At 38.1% G+C, this 17000-nt stretch overlaps 1 protein-coding gene and 1 long non-coding RNA gene across 2 annotated transcripts; one reads left to right on the top strand and one right to left on the bottom strand.

Annotated features, from left to right (window-relative positions):
* The first annotated feature begins 580 nt into the window (after positions 1-580).
* Positions 581-4945, top strand: LOC130050095 (uncharacterized). The gene is made up of 2 exons (XR_008798492.1): positions 581-1496; positions 1861-4945. It is a non-coding gene; the product is annotated as an uncharacterized LOC130050095 (long non-coding RNA).
* Positions 4946-6546: 1601 nt separating this feature from the next.
* Positions 6547-15539, bottom strand: LOC125665913 (agrin-like). The gene is made up of 4 exons (XM_048899254.2): positions 15402-15539; positions 15181-15295; positions 7910-8155; positions 6547-6686 (listed from the first exon to the last, which is right to left on the bottom strand). The coding sequence occupies exons 1-4, from the start codon at positions 15442-15444 to the stop codon at positions 6599-6601; spliced, it is 492 nt and encodes a 163-aa protein (XP_048755211.1). The 5' UTR covers positions 15445-15539; the 3' UTR covers positions 6547-6598.
* Between the last annotated feature and the right edge of the window lie 1461 nt (positions 15540-17000).

Raw genomic sequence — 17000 nt, 5'->3', positions numbered from 1 at the left:
TGGCTGGGTTGCTTTAAATTATGTTTTCTATCATAGAGACAGTATTACAAAACATACTGTAAAATGACATTGAATATAGAATTTTTCAATAAAAAACAAACAAACAAAAAACGGAAGCACTTATAGCAAGGTGAAGATAACGAACAGTGATCAATCTCATAACTCCTACAAGCAATACAAAATAGATAGTTGGGCAAACACGGACCCCTGGACATATCCTGATCAGGTAAACGGAGTTATCCGCAGTCAAAATCAGTGCGCCAAGAACGGCTTAACAATCGGTATGAAACACGTCAGACAGCATTTGACCCAATGCGAGGTCGTATTGACGAACCAGATCGTTATAACGACCATAGAATTTGCGAAATGCTGACTTCAATCGAGACTGTTGAAATCCCTGTACCATCAACTTGTTTGTCAGTAGCTTACCTCGATTTAAAAACTGACTATACACAGAACAACTCTTGCATATCGAATTAGGAATTATAATGTACAAAGTCTGAAAAATGTCAAGTAAAAGCTGTGATGTTTATGGTACGAATAAGTAATGGGTCGAATTGACAAGCATGTAAAAAAAAAAAAAAAAAAAAAAGGTTTGTTTACTACTTCGGTTAGACTTGCTCAAGTCTCTATGTTTAATAATCATTGCTCTCTTTAATACTTTTTAATAATGGTGACATTAAGTATGGTAGAGAGCAGATATTTAGACTTCTGAAACACAGAAAATTTGAACGAAATGATAAAGTAATAAAAACAACATAGAGACTTGAGCAAGTCTGTACTTCGGTGACAGGGGGCAGTTTCTTTGGTTTTGAAACATGTGGATAGGGGGTATACACCAAAGTCAGATTATGACAGACTAATGAAAAATCATATTTCCCTTTTATGTCAATACTTGTATCTCATATTAGTGTAGTTAATAAATTATGACCCTAAATTACATGTAATCTATAAATACTGGTGCTGGTGCACAAAACACGCTCTGAGCAGGTTCCCCTTTTTTGCTTTGATTTTCTCTCATTTGGGCTAATCCGCACCACCCCCATACCATCACAGTACCAAACATGGGGATTTAGACACTGTGCACAATCAAGAACCCTATCTGCCCTTCTCAAAAATCTACCTCTCATATGGGGCCATCCACCTTCCCTCACAGCTACAGACCTTTTGCTGGACCCTGCATGTTTTCACCGGAATTTCTTCAGCAACTGACCACGTGTCTTAGTTTCGTATTTGCACCCATCTATATGCTAGGAATCATGGTGACACCTACATGTTGTATATCAACATTTTTATTAAGCACTCAGCTACATTTGACATGCATCCTAAAATTATTGTATACATTTTTACACATGTAATATCACTTCAAATATGGGGTATTTCCATTTTTTGAAAACGTTTACCGGGCCTATAGTGCGAAACTGTCCCCTGCTACCTTCCGTCTGAATGGTACAATTTCTGCAAACATTTTCACGTCGAGTTTGGCCTACTACAGTGTGAGTTTTTACTCAGTTTGTATATTTTTTCATTAAATTTATTCTCTTATGAATGTTTATAAGCATCAGGTGAATGCATATACTGTGTAGTGGTAAACTGAGATTGGTGGAATATTCTGGAATTTAGTTCGTCTGCTAATTTCATGCTCGTTGTTTGCAAATATTTTGCTAACGTGGTAACTTCGATAAAAGTGATTCTCTTATGAATATTGGACTATGTTTTTGTATTTTGAGTTATTATGGGTGTTATTTATACGTATACAGTATTTGTATCAGTATTACGTATGTGGCTGAACTGTGTACATGACAATGTTTTTTCAGATTCTTGGTCAAAATTCTTATGATTGTTTTTCTTAATTTTCAGCCTTTTACCACAACATTGTTATAAAGTTACTCGATGAACATCATACGATTTAATGGTCGTAATTCTAATTGGACATTAAATACAGTGGATTTCGTATTTTGGACTTTATTTCTTGGTTAACTGGCTGTGACGTCCACTACTATACCAGCACAGTAAAAGGACTTTAATTAGCCAATCAGACAAAATGGATCCAATCTCGGATAACATACAACGTCTTACAGCTGATGCCTTACGTCAGTTGGAATCTTCAGAAGATGCACACAGTAAACGTGTCAGAGTATTAACAGCAAAGAAGTATGAGGAGTTCCAGTCGCGTGTGAGTCAAATTTCGGTTGAGCATCACTGAAGAGACATTATTTGTCGAAATGCGCATCTGGTGCATCAAAATTGGTACCGTATAAGTTTTACATTGATCAACAGATCAAGGAGCAGTGGAAAATTGTGACTCCATTCATTAACTACAGTGAAAGTGATGATCCGTACATCACAGAAATTGGACTGAAAGCCGAGTCGCGAAAGTGTTTTGACCTCATAGATCATAATCTTAACTATTTATATGAGTGCTACACGAAGGAAAGTTTGGAGCTGCACAAGAGGGTTCAGGATGATCAAACACTTAAAAGTATTCAAGTGGAAAGAACTATGGTTCGACTGGAGCATGCTAAAGCTAGACTAGAAGTCGGTTCGCTACATACTGCGGATAACTCCGTTTACCTGATCAGGATATGGGGTTCACGGCGGATGTGACCGGTCAACAGGGGATGCTTACTCCTCCTAGGCACCTGATCCCACCTCTGGTGTATCCAGGGGTCCGTGTTTGCCCAACTATCTATTTTGTATTGCTTGTAGGAGTTATGAGATTGATCACTGTTCGTTATATTCACCTTGCATACTCGCAGTAGTGTTAATTTAAGACCATCGAATCGCTCATCTCGTTCGAACCGTTCGTCAGTTAGTGCAGAGGATAAACAAGCTAAAGCAGAGGCTGCGAGGGCTGCCATGGATTTTCTGGATGAAGAAGCTTCGCTTAAAAAGAAAGCCTTAGATATCGAGACTGAGCTTCGTCGTGTCTCTCTTCAAAAGGAGGCTGCCATGGCTGACGCTGCCGCAGATGCCTTAGATGGTAATATTGTGAAATCCGAGCTAGCCCAAAGTCATTTGGATGAACAGAGGCGTATCAATGGAATCAGAAGCACAATAGACAACTTTGGCTCGACACTTAGACCGGAAGCCCAACATTTCACCCTTGCCCGCAACAAAATACAACGTATTTCGAACCTCCTCATCAACTGGACTCTTCGGATTTGAGTAATTCACAGCACCATGCTTCGACTAATCACTCCAATGATTTTGTCACCTTCATGTTAAAGAAAGAGTTGCTGTCAAAGCGGAAATGGGAATTTGATGATACTGTTGAATCCTACCAAGTTTGGAAATCTAACTTTTTGAGATCTATGAGAGATATGGATGTGGATGAAACTGATCAAGTTGACCTCATGATTCGGTATCTTGGGAGCAAGTCCAAGGTTTCTGCTCTTCGTATACGTAATGCAAATCCTCACAATCCAAGCCGAGCGCTATTATGGAACACTAGATACGTTAGAATCAGCGTTAAAATTGCGTATCAGTGACTTTCCAAAGATAACTGTCAAGGATCCCAAGAGACTTTACGAGTTGGCAGATCTACTGTCGGAAGTAGCATCGTTAAAAGATGACCCAATTAATGCCAATGAGTTCGCATATTATGACTCTTCGTCAGGGATCAGGCCCATTGTTTGTAAACTGCCGCCATCACTACAAGAGAAATGGACAAGCAGGGCTGCAAAATACCAGACTACTCACCATGCTGTATTTCCTCCATTTAGGGAATTCTTGCAGTTTGTGAAGAAGATGGCAAGGATTAAGAACAATCCATCCTTTATGTACGAATCACAACAATCTAATGGTCAGCAGTCGAAGCCCAAGACACAAACTGTGCAGCAAATAGCCACTAAAAAGACTTCACTTGATAGGGATGCTAAGGAGACTGAATCGCATACTAAGCTAGTGTCTTGTCCTTATCATGAGAGCTCGAACCACACTCTCAATCAGTGCCGTGCTTTTCGCTCTATGGTTATTGAAAAACGCCGACAATTCTTACGATCAAAGACAGTATGCTTGAAGTGCTGTGAAATTCAAAGGCATGACTTTCAAAAATATTCAAAGAAGGTTACCTGTAGTGTTTGTCAGCGTGAACATCCTACAGCTCTTCATGAGGACTGAGAGGATGACAAAAGGTCTACTTACAGTCGTAACTTACCAATTCCTCCATCTGTTTTGTGATGTCCTTGTTAAGCCTTTGCAAATTTACATACATTCAACTTCCCACATTTATTTAGCAATATTCCATTATCACCTGCATATGGTGTTTATATATCTCAACTGATTCGATATGCAAGAGCTTGTTCTGGGTATAGTCAGTTTTTAAATCGAGGTAAGCTACTGACAAACAAGTTGATGGTACAGGGATTTCAACAGTCTCGATTGAAGTCAGCATTTCGCAAATTCTATGGTCGTTATAAAGATCTAGTTCGTCAATACAACCTCGCATTGGGTCAAATGCTGTCTGACGTGTTTCATACCGATTGTTAAGCCGTTCTTGGCACACTGATTTGACTGCGGATAACTCCGTTTACCTGATCAGAATATGGGGCTCACGGCGGGTGTGACCGGTCAACAGGGGATGCTTACTCCTCCTAGGCACCTGATCCCACCTCTGGTGTGTCCAGGGGTCCGTGTTTGCCCAACTATCTATTTTGTATTGCTTGTAGGAGTTATGAGATTGATCACTGTTCGTTATCTTCACCTTGCATTTATATTATTAATGTTAGAAACAAAATAAGGATTCATATTAATGTTATGTAGCTACACTTTATCTTTAAAATTGTATTTCTTGATATAATGATTTTTGAACTGGGTTACTGAATACGCCAGTTTCGATATTAGAGCTCTCCTGTGTAGGAGGTACATTTAGTGGAACTTTGAATGCTAAGTGGGACAAAGTGGACCTACCGTCAGTGAGAAAGATGATAAAATATATTAAAACCGACTTCTTTTTAAATATTTGATGTAGGAAATATAAAATACTATCAAAAGAAATGTTTCACTAATATGGAAACATGAATACAATGCCATATTTGCAAGTAAATTCCTACCGGTAGATGTGATAGGTAGGTGCAACAAAATAACGTGATCTAATAAGAATTCCAAGTATTTAATTACTCCTTGAATACTCATTATTTACTTAGTTTGTATGTCAGTTGAAATCGGGGGATGAAACTGCGTATGATAAACTTACTGAGCAGATTCACTTACGCAGTGATAAATATTTGTCCCACTCCCGCCTGTAAACAAGTTGCTTTGCACCTTACTATGTACAAGAGTTCTCCAAAGGGCGTATTACATGTACTCTCTAACATATATAGGGATTACCTCCCTTACAACATTTGTTGGGTGTTTTTTTTAAACACTTACCATTTTAAAAGATTTAATGACCTAATTTTAGCTACAATTTACATTTCTATGTAGATGCACATTGATGATTCTAGATCTCATAGTATTCGAGTTACGAAGCGGGACGGACGGACACGATCGACATACGATAATATGTCCTGTCTAAAGACGGGTGTATAAAATAATAAAGTTCAACTCCATGTAAAAAAAAATTTGAAGAATGTCCGATCACTTCCAAAAAGACACGTGCACATCTTCAATGCTTCCATAATAACTGTAAAAAGTTTGAGGAATGTCAAGTTAGAGGTGTGAGAGGAGTTGATTACACAAAATAGGTACCGTCTATTCAATATATACATATATACTTAAAAAATGACACAACTACATGTTCGTAAAAAAAAACGTCTGGTCACTTTCAAAAAGACACATGCACATCTTCAATGTGTCCATAACAACTGTACAAAGTTTGAGGAATGTCAAATTAGAGGTGTTAGAGGGGTTGATTATACAAAGTAGACACCCTATTAAAAGTAGGCACGCCCGCTCGCCATTTAACATTCTATAAGCCGGATGCACGTTTTGCATCATCACAAAAGACGTTCTCCTTTCCTGTGAAATGAATTACGAATAGAAAAATCCCGATAAAAACGCAATATGAACTAAAACCTAGATTACTAGAAATGTATTTAGTCACATTAATTCTGTAAAATTAAACACTTTATGTTAGTTATGATAATTTGATGAATCACGTGATACCTCCCAATCTTCCTCTTGTTTCTTTAATTGTTGGACATTATCGCAATCATCCCTTACCTTAGATCCATATTTCTGCCTTTCGTCCTGCAGAAGAGAAGGGTCATTCCGAAAATAATTAATGGGCAATGACTTTGTTTGTGCCATTGGTCATTGTACATAGTGTTTCATATATGATTTTTCTGATGACCTCTTATTCATTTTAAATATGATGCAGAGTCAAAGCATGGCCTCTAGACCAACTTCTGACCCCTAGATCAGCTTCTGTCCAAAGTACTAACCCACCCACCCACCCACCCCCAAATCATCTTAATGTCCTTTTATTTCAAATATTAGTATACAAAAATATGTATCATTATGCAGGAAGATGCAAGTTTATCTTGGTATAATTCCCGTAAATTGTTTATAAACGAAATGCTACCGAATTATGAATTCCACACATGGGATGTATCGTTTATTTGAATATTAAGATAACTGACACAAGGTTAACTCTTCAAGGATTGAATGGATCGTCGCTGCAAGTTCCATAGTGTACTATGTGAAGAGAGCGGTGTGTGCATCTAGTTTTCTCAAACTCGCACCTGTAACAGAATTCATGCTTTATAAACCACTGCTCATTATTCGAAAGTTACTGTGGATAATTAATTACCCTGTCATTCTCCACATATCAGTAAAAATGAACTTCGAGTATAAAGAGCACTACAGTGGAAACTGCCTAACCCGACACCTGTACAATCCGTTTCACTGGACTATTATTTTCATTCTCAATTTCATATTTTCATTGTTTGTACGCTGTTTATTCCGAAACACTGTGTATCCCGACAGTGCATGTCGGATTAAACAGGTTTCACTGTATCTATCCATTCACAAAATCTTGTCCTACGAACATACTTATTTTCCGCAAATATTTGACCTACAAAATAAATTACTCTACAATTTCCGTTTTGTACGCAAAATTTCAGTAACGCTAAATCCTTTACGAAAATGTATAAAACGCTATTTTCAAAATTATCAAATAGACAGAACTCACATTTTTAAGCAATGTGACTACTTTGTTCGTGAAAATTATGTTTAAATATTGCAATGAATGATTTGGCTAATGGACCTTAACGACAAACTGAGTTACACCCTAAGGTCTGAAACCCATGGCAAAGGGAAAAGGAATTTTACAATTTTGGTATAAAGATGCGTGCTTTTTATAGCCATACACGCAATATCTCTGCAATATACAGAATTAACCTTCTGCCAAATGTTAACACACGACGGATGACTGCCAATCGCAATAGAGTGACTCGGTAGACCTAAAAATGAAATCCTTCCATTTCTTGTTCTATATTTCTTGTCTACGCCTGGAATTATGATAGATTTACAATTTCTGGCAGTTAAGCAGCCATAATTGTAAAATTAATGCCGTATTTATAAACAGAATTGTAGCGAGGATTTAATGATGGCATTGTTAGAGAGAGTGATGAGATCGCTAAAATTGAATATCGCTAACTATTTATTTCTTATCACAGGTAATAGATATAAAGCCGCTAAAATTAGCTCTCGCTAAATGTATATATACCCATTTCATGGAAAGGTCGCTAAATTTGTGTCTCGCTAATAATTCCACTTATATGGTTCTCTTATATTAGAATCATTAGTTTTAATTAGAATCAATGTATACTCTTATAATGAACAAGATGTTCCTCAGTCTCTACTATAGAAGTTACACAAGCATCGTATTCTCCTCTGTGGGAAATTGAAACTCTAGCAGCGCCCCCTGGTAGAGACTGGATTTAGCTAAACAACTAAAACGTACGGGTTAGGGTATGTGGTCGTGTCGTTGCCACACACTGGGGTGTGAACTGCATCACAAGGTCTGAAGGCAATGTTCAAACAGAAGAAGTCCAGGACAGCCTCGCTTCCTTGTAGAATAGGAGCCAATGTGCTTGCTACTGGATTACTGGTGGACGAGGCACCAGGGGGCACTGTGGTGGCTGGGCATGCAGAATGCGATGCAATGTGGACACTATTCTGTTCACAGTGGGCTTTGGAGAAATCACATCTGCAATGAAGTAATATTTTTATATATACTCATGAAATCACCATATTCAGTTTAAAACTTTTATCTGAAATTTGATGACCCTGGTAAATCATTTCTCACATTACCTTTCAATGGTCCGTGTAGATGATTTTTATGATTGTTCAACGTATTTCCAATCTAATTAAATTAGATCTTAGATCCGCTTGCATACTCGCATACATATAGGATCAAAACACCTGTATAGACAAACATTTTTTCCATACTAAAACAAATTTTAAGAAAAAGTTTGTCTCGCCAAATTGACGAACATTCAACATTTGAGAAAACCCGCGTCTCCATCCAAGATGATCCTTCTGTCACCACAGTGCCGAAACTTGATGTCAGTGACACTATTGAGCAAGATGTAAACGATCGGATTGGTAACATAGATGAGTCCATTGCAAAAATAATAATTGAAAATTGTACAGGGGCGGATCCAGGAATTGCGGTTACTGGGGGCGCCACTTTAAGAGGCAGGGGGTCTGGGGGTGCCTTGAGGCCCCGAGTGGGACCAGGGCGAAGCCTTTGTGCGGGCCAGGGGGCGAAGCCCCCGGAAGCTCCTGGATTTTAAAGGGCTTGAAATATGTTTCTTGTTTAAATCATTTTTCTATCATTTTTGATCAGGTGAAATTAGTAAAATGACGCAAATTTTAAGGGTTTTTAGAAAAAAAATTAAGTTCTCCCAATAAAGTAATTCAAGAAATCAGAAGATTTTGTCATTTATTTCTCCGGGAATGGAAGAAATTATTGCTTCTTTTATTGTTTAGTACATTTTTCTGAACAAGATACCATGATTTACCTTAAATTTGAAACTTTTAGAAGGGGCGCGCCCCGGCTGAGCCCCCTTAAATCCGCCACTGTTGTATGATGGAAACTATTGGAAAACTTGAACATGGCATAGATAGTGTAGTTAAACTTATAAACCAGAATTCTGACCACTGCACTCGGGTGATTGAGAGTTGTACTCAAAAGTGGACAAGAAACTGATAAATGAAGAAGAAACAAAACTCGAGAGAATCGAAAAGAAGCTGTTGAAATTAGAAGAAACATCCGAGAGTTACATAAGGATCTACAAGAGACTGTTAAATTTAGAAAGAAACAACAAAAAATTCTCTTCTAAATCTAGAACAGGTGCAGGAAATGTGTACTATGCTCAACATTTCCAAAGAAAAAAATCCCAAAACAAATGGATAATCCTCGGTCATATTCAGATGCTGCTGGCAATCTTCCACGTGAAGAACAATGACAAATTGCACGTGCAAGATATGGTGATGGAAGAGCATATACCCCAGACGTATTGTTAATTGGTACATCCAGTATAAAGGGAATTTTGGAGAATAAACTCACACCAGTTGTGAACGTCACGAAAGTGATAAAATACACTTTGAAGACGACAAATCACATCTTGTCCTGCATTGAGCAACCCGACATCGTAGCCCTTCACTCTCTCACAAACGATCTAACAAGAATGGAACCACTAGTGTATGTTGAAAACCTTGAAATCCTTATTCAGGCAGTGAAAAACAAATGGGAGAATACATGTATTGTCATGGTAATATCCATGACCACACCCAGAGCAGACGACTTACTTCATCAAACCAACGCCCACTAATTAAACAGAAATTCTCGGTCGATCAAACCACTGTGTGCTGTGAGGATATGTTGATGAATGGTAATCCAAGCCCTGAATACCTGGCAGACGACAAATATTACCTCTCAACAAGTGGAATCTCGATATTGTCAGGAAATATCAAGAAGGTGATACATAACATTTTGAACATTCCCCTTCCTGACCGTGGAAGATCCAGATCTAGATCCAGATTCCGCTGTAACACCAGGCTTCTCTGATAAACTTTAAAGTTCGTCATATTCCATTACAAAAGGGAACACGATCATGGTTTGGTTCTATAAACTTTTTTATCACCAATATTAATGGAGTTAAAGATATCCCTTTATAAGAGCATATAAGTTTAACAAGAGGCCTACAGGCCTTATCGGTTACCTGCGTATTAATTAAAAGTATCACTAATGCCAAGGGCTACGAAATCTGGAAAACAAATTTCCTGTTCTGAATATCAAAGCTAAATTTTAATATTTAGCAACAGCATAAAAAAGATATGTTCTTTAAAAAACTTAAATGTCCCTGAAAGTGACTATACTGATGAAAGACTTTACATAATATGATATATGTAACATTAACACGATAAGACTAATTTGGTGTGGCACGATAAATATCCCTTTCTGCTCAAAGGTCGTAAGTACCGAGCATAGGTCAAAATTTTGCATCCCTTCACCGGCAATGGTGACGTATCCATGTGAGTAAAAAAAATCATGGGTGGGACATTAAACAATACAACGGCCTTCCTGGAATCAAAACCCTAAGGATGCAAAATTCATCTGTTCCTGATTTTCCTAAGTATGCACTTAGTTTTTATTCTGTATCAACAAACTTGAAGAAGTATTTCAAATGATTAAGACAATAAACACTATAACAATTCTGGCCCCACACTGGAACCAAAACCGTTACCCCTCCTTAGGATCACGAAAGTTACAATTTTGGTAAAAGGTGATCTACTCCTTCTAAATATCTATTTAGTATCAATAGCATTTATTATTTAAATGTTTTACAGATATACACTATATAATACTAAGTTTTGACCCCCACCTTGGGGTCAGAAGCTCTGCCCTGGGGATCATGGAATTTACAATATTGTAGAGGCCTTCCTACTCTACATCATTATGCATTAATGTAGTTTTTCTTCTACATGTGTGGTGGTAGAGAAGACTTTTGAAAAATCGACACTTTTGGCAGTTTTTGCCCCTCCCCTAAGGCCCCATGGGTGCAGAAATCCCGAATGTACAATTCATGTCCCCTTTGTCGTTAAATTGCTGGTGAAGGGTTGTAAAATTTTGGCTTATGCTCGGTTTTTGCGGTCTCATCCGAAGGACCGCCCCACGTAGTCGTCTCATACGACAGGCAAGGGGTAGTACTGAGGACCTATTCTAAACCGGATCCCTACGGGACACGTTGGTTTTGAGAATTATTCAAAAAATTTGAGGAAGGAGAAGTCTAACGTTTTCATATATCAGTTTATAGACTTAACATTGAAAGGGGACCTTACCAAAGGATTCCTCGGCATGAAAAATATTGTCTTAGATGCAACAAAAACTCAGTGGATGATAAAAAACATTTTTTTTAATTCTCGTATAGTCATGTAAAAAAAGAAAGGGTTATTTTATATCAGATGATAGACAAATCATGTAAGAATTTTGTGAAGATGGACAGTGATTAAAAACTAATCTGGCTAATGAGCAATGAAAATGAAAATATCCTCATCCAAATTATTAAGATGATTTTGAACAGTATGCAATTATTTCATGCCTATTCGGGAACAGTCCAAACTATTGTCCCGAGGTAGTGGCGAAGACTCGGGAAACTGTTGTCAGAGGTTGTAGGCCGAGAACAACAGTTTCCCGGATCTTCGTCATTACCAAGGAGCAATAGTTTTGACTGTTTCCCTAGTACATTTGTAGACATGAAATAATTGTTTTATTACCTAATCTGCTAATCGGGCAATATTTTTTCACGTGACCAGGAAACAGTTCGTCACATGACCGGGAAACAATTCATCCAATATCGGGTAATAGTAGGTCACGTGATGAACTGTTTCACCTTTGCTCATTTTGTGTACTTTCTCTGCTGATTAAAGTTGGAAAACAGAAAAAATATGAAATATCACGATGACGATGTAGAAGACTTGTAGGAAGCGATTCAGATCAAGCATGCATATTGCCAAGATCCGAAGCTTCTTGGGAACCGACATTGGAAGGGTCCATGAGCTTGTCATGATGACCTTCAAGCTACATTTGAAGAAGGTGAAAAAACAGAGCCACACAAGAATCTGATTTAACCTGAAAATCTGAAGGACCCTGAGGTTGTGGAGATCTTCCAAGCAATGATAGAAGGGGTGTTTGCAGCACTGTCCATCTTAGACTCCGACATGGACATGGAAATGTTGACTGACACAGTATTGGCAAATACCTCCCAGTTAAGAAGCCTTGGGTCACAGATGACATCCTTGACAAACGGGTAGAGCTCAAGAACAACAAAGACAGCTACAGAGCCACAGGATACCCAGAAGTCCTCCTGCAACTAACAACGATAACCACCCCACCCTCTGCGAAGAAGTGGAAGCAGCAGTGAAATCGCTGAAAAGCGGAAAGTAAGCAAAAGTGGATAATATCCCAGCAGAACTAGTACAGACAGGGGGAGAACTAGTACAGACAGGGGGAGAACTGGTACAGACAGGGGGAGAACTGGTACAGACAGGGGGAGAACTAGTACAGACAGGGGGAGAACTGGTACAGACAGGGGAGAACTAGTACAGACAGGGGGAGAACTAGTACAGACAGAGGGAGAACTGGTACAGACAGGGGGAGAACTGGTACAGACAGGGGAGAACTGGTACAGACAGGGGGAAACTAAGAACTAGTACAGACAGAGGGAGAACTAGTACAGACACGGGGAGAACTGGTACAGACAGGGGGAGAACTAGTACAGACAGAGGGAGAACTAGTACAGACACGGGGAGAACTACTGGTACAGACAGGGGGAGAATTAGTACAGACAGGGGGAGAACTAGTACAGACAGGGGAAGAACTAGTACAGACAGGGGGAGAACTAGTACAGACAGGGGGAGAACTAGTACAGACAGAGGGAGAACGGGTACAGACAGGGGGAGAACTAGTACAGACAGGGGGAGAACTAGTACAGACAGAGGGAGAACGGGTACAGACAGGGGGAGAACTAGTACAGACAGGGGGAGAACTAGTACAGACAGAGGGAGAACTGGTACAGACAGGGGGAGAACTGGTACAGACAGGGGGAGAACTGGTACAGACAGGGGGAGAACTAGTACAGACAGGGGGAGAACTGGTACAGACAGGGGGAGAACTGGTACAGACAGGGGGAGAAATAGTACAGACAGGGGGAGAACCCATGGCCGACACCTTACTAATCATCTGCGACAAAATCTGGCAGAAAGGAGAATGACCTACACCATGAACTCAGTCTCTAGTCATCATCCTTCCCAAGAAAGGCAAATTACAGATATGCCAGAATTTCTGCACCATCAGCCTCATTTGCCTCCCAGGCAAAATCATGCTAAAGATCATTCTGAATAGTCTAAAGCCAGAAGTAGAAAAGATCATCGCTGATAAATCCAGGATGCAGCACTACAGAACAGATCAACAACCTCAGGATACTTTGCGAGAGATATCTCCAACACCAACAAGGCATTCTACAAGATGTGGCATGCAGCAATCTGGGCCACTATGAGGTTGTACAACATCAATGCCAATGTGATTAACAATCTATATGACAAGGCTACCAGTGCAGTTTGCTTCAATGGAAGCACAGGAGACTGTTTTAGAACTAAAGGCGGAATGAGACAAGGTTGTTTGCTCTAACCCACCCCCTTTAAAATATCTCTGGATCACAAAGGGACAGTCAGCATTGGTGGCAGGACAATCACAAACCTGTTTTACCAATGACATAGACGGTCTGGCAGGCACGGAACCAGAGTTAGCTAACTTGGTGGAGCGCATTGGCAAGACCTCTGCAGCCTACGACATGCAGATCAGTGCAGAGAAGACCATACTGATGACCAACAACACCAACTGCATCAGCAGTAACATCAGGGTCAGTGAAGAGAAACTGTAAACCGTTCAAAACTTAAAATATGTGGAAGCCATAGTCAAAGATGAAGGATCCATGCCTGAAATACGCTTACGGGTAGCTCAGACCACAGCAGCGCTCAGTAAACTCAAGACCATCTGGGACGATAAGAACATAGTCCTCATCTCATAGATCAAACTGTTGCGCTCCTTGGTGTTTTCCATATATCTGTATTCTTGTGATACCTGGACATCAACAACAGAGATAGAGAGAAAGATACAGACCATGGAAATATGTACCGACACAAACCTTCACCATTACCAAGGTATATGTAGCATCAGGTACTCATCCACATATCGCAAATATAAATGAGACTTGTTAAGATAAGTTTGGATTTTTTTTACTACATGTATATACCAATAAATATGCAATTACACTAATGTTTTCTCGTAATTAAAATATCCTTTCTCGTAATTCCGAGGTAGTGGAAAGTGATTTTTAATGATACTAATAGGCTTTCAAACATTAGCATACCATACAAATCTAATATCATATCACAGCATAGAAATCTGAGCGATGAGCACAGAAGTACACGTGTGATAACTTTATCTATGTACAGTAATGTCTCTGGTACGCTGGCATTTACACAGGTGTGGAGTTCTGTAGTTTGGAATAGGGACTTCATAACTGCACGATCATTATAGAGAGATATTCAATTAGCTTCGATAGCAAGATGGGACATCCCCTCGCAATGTAGGCTTTTTCTTTTAAAAGGAATGATTCATGATTTCTCCCCAAACTTTTAAGGGTCAAAATCTACTGTTTAATGTGTTTATAAGGTTTCATAAAAAAAACCAAGGTGAAGCTCATTTATTTGTTTTGTAAACAAAGATGGCGGTATGTTATTTTCTACGAAGTTTTTCAAAGAAATGGATATATATCGATCTAAGTTCATTATATTTATCACATTTAAGTATTCTTTATGTAAATTGTGTCATCTAAAAGTTATATTTGTGACTGTGCAAAATTAAGATGCTTTAAATTACAAAATTAACATTTCAAAAGTTTGTTTGTAAACATAAAAAACTCAAGTCTTTGTTTACATAACACAGATTTAAGGCTAAAATATTCCTTTTACTCTTACATTCAGAATGTAAAAATTTTGGCTGTCAACATTAAATGAGTTATATTTTAGATGTTTAACATCAAAAATGAAAAATATGGTTTTTTAAAAATGCGAACCAGTCCCTTTTTAAGTCCTCAAGACCGGAATAACTTACTCTGACCATAAGATATCCCTAAACTGATATAAGTATAACACACTAATTACCTGTTTCGGTAGGTCACTCCATTAGAGCCACATTGCGGATCATTGCCGTATTTAAAGCAATCCTCTTTTAGAATGCTGGAACAGGTGTTGAAATTGAAGAATTGGGCACTGCTTACTGTAGACAAATCAATATTGTTCTTGTTATTTTTTCAAAATTTAAATTCAGCAAGATTTGAAATATATAAATATACAAAAAAAATATTCGTAGAAGGAATACAAACCCGAAAGAAGTAATACTGGTGCAAGAAACTTTATGATAGCCATGCTGAACACAACCTTTCAGTATTCGTATCAATATTATAAAAGACTGATAAGATAGATAGGCGGCATGGCTACCTGGACATGAAACGTGATATTAGCTCGTGACAATCAAGTTCTATTATGAAATGCACAACAGCAATTGTATTCTACTCATTTTCTCCATTTTATAATATTCTTTTAAAACAACGGTCATTCCTTGTGTTGTAACAAACGGGAGAACTTCAGCTTTTCCATCGTCAACTTCCCATATTTATGTAGCAATATTCCATTATCGCATGCATGTAGTGTTTATGTCTCTGATTCGATACGCTAGAGCATGTTCCGAGTATGATAATTTTTTTAATCGGAGCAGGCTATTGACAAATATTTATGTTACAGGGGTTTCTATAGTCTCATTTAAAGTCAGCATTTTGCAAATTATATGGTCATTATAATGATTTATTTGCAAATACAACCTGTCATTAATACATGTAGGTCGAATGCTTCCTGCTCTATCCGTCTCAGCAGATTTTGAAATGTGTATATTTCTAACCGTCAAAACAGCTCTGGGATTGTGTAGAAAAGAATATAGAATACAATACATGTATATATATATTATGTATCTCTTTCTCCTTTCCCTCTCTCTCGTTTGTTTCCCTCCCTCGATTCTTTATATATCTATATACAATCATTCAACAGTTTTAAAGTAATATTAATTCAGTACCTCTTAACTTAGCTTTGTTAAAATATGACAAAGATTAATCCAATCCCGATATGTTCACTGTCTAACCATTGATTGAACGGAGCGATATAGCTTTCGGGGGTGGGGGTGTCCTGCTTACGGGATGTACACGAAAACACGGTGAATCCCAACAGTTGATTTATAAATAAGATTTATAGGCCTATGTATGTGCGTTTCAATATTACAAGTAGTCATGTTGATCACTTCAATCAACGATCTTTCATTGGATCAACATGACTACTTGTTATCCAGTTTTATTTTAATAATATTGTTTGAAATAATCATATTTCATTAATTTTGAATAATTAAAGGTTTTGTTAAAAGACAAGGGAAAATCATTTTTTTTTTTAAAAGAGAACTATTTATATTAAACCTATAAATTGGAAAAATGTTCAGATTCGTGCATAGAATATAAAATTCCGATTATTTGCAGAACATAAAAAGTAACAATTTACATATCCCCCAGGCCTCGACCCCAAAAATAGTCTTTACTTCTATGCAGTATGTAATATGATAGTTCACAATATTCATCAATGGTTTTTTGTTGTTGTTGTTGTTTTGTTGTTGTTTTTTTGGATCGAGGCCTAAAAGTCAGGCGCGTATCCAGAAAGAAAATGGAAGTGTACGCAAAGTACAGCCAAGGGTCTGGTGGCCGCCATAGGGCCTGGAAGCTCCTGGATTTTATGAATGAAATCACCCTTTTGTCTTCTTTTTTTGTGCATAGTCGATAATTCGAAATTCAAAAAAGACTAAATTTGATTGAATGGACATTATAATGTTGATTAAATTATAAATGGGAACTATATAACGCAAAGTTATTTTTGAGGCACAAATATTT

The sequence above is a fragment of the Ostrea edulis genome, chromosome 1, assembly GCF_947568905.1.
Source record: "Ostrea edulis chromosome 1, xbOstEdul1.1, whole genome shotgun sequence".
Classification (NCBI taxonomy): Eukaryota; Metazoa; Mollusca; class Bivalvia; order Ostreida; family Ostreidae; genus Ostrea; species Ostrea edulis.
The sequence above is the reverse complement of the archived record's forward strand: the minus strand, read 5'-3'. Positions and strand labels throughout refer to the sequence as shown.

Coding starts and splice junctions, on each gene's coding strand:
- LOC125665913 (XM_048899254.2), bottom strand. CDS start 15,444: ATGGCTATCATAAAGTTTCTTGCACCAGTATTACTTCTTTCGG. Junction 15,296..15,401: donor ACCAGTATTACTTCTTTCGG/GTTTGTATTCCT, acceptor ATTTGTCTACAG/TAAGCAGTGCCCAATTCTTC. Junction 6,687..7,909: donor ACGACCACATACCCTAACCC/GTACGTTTTAGT, acceptor ATTCTGTTACAG/GTGCGAGTTTGAGAAAACTA.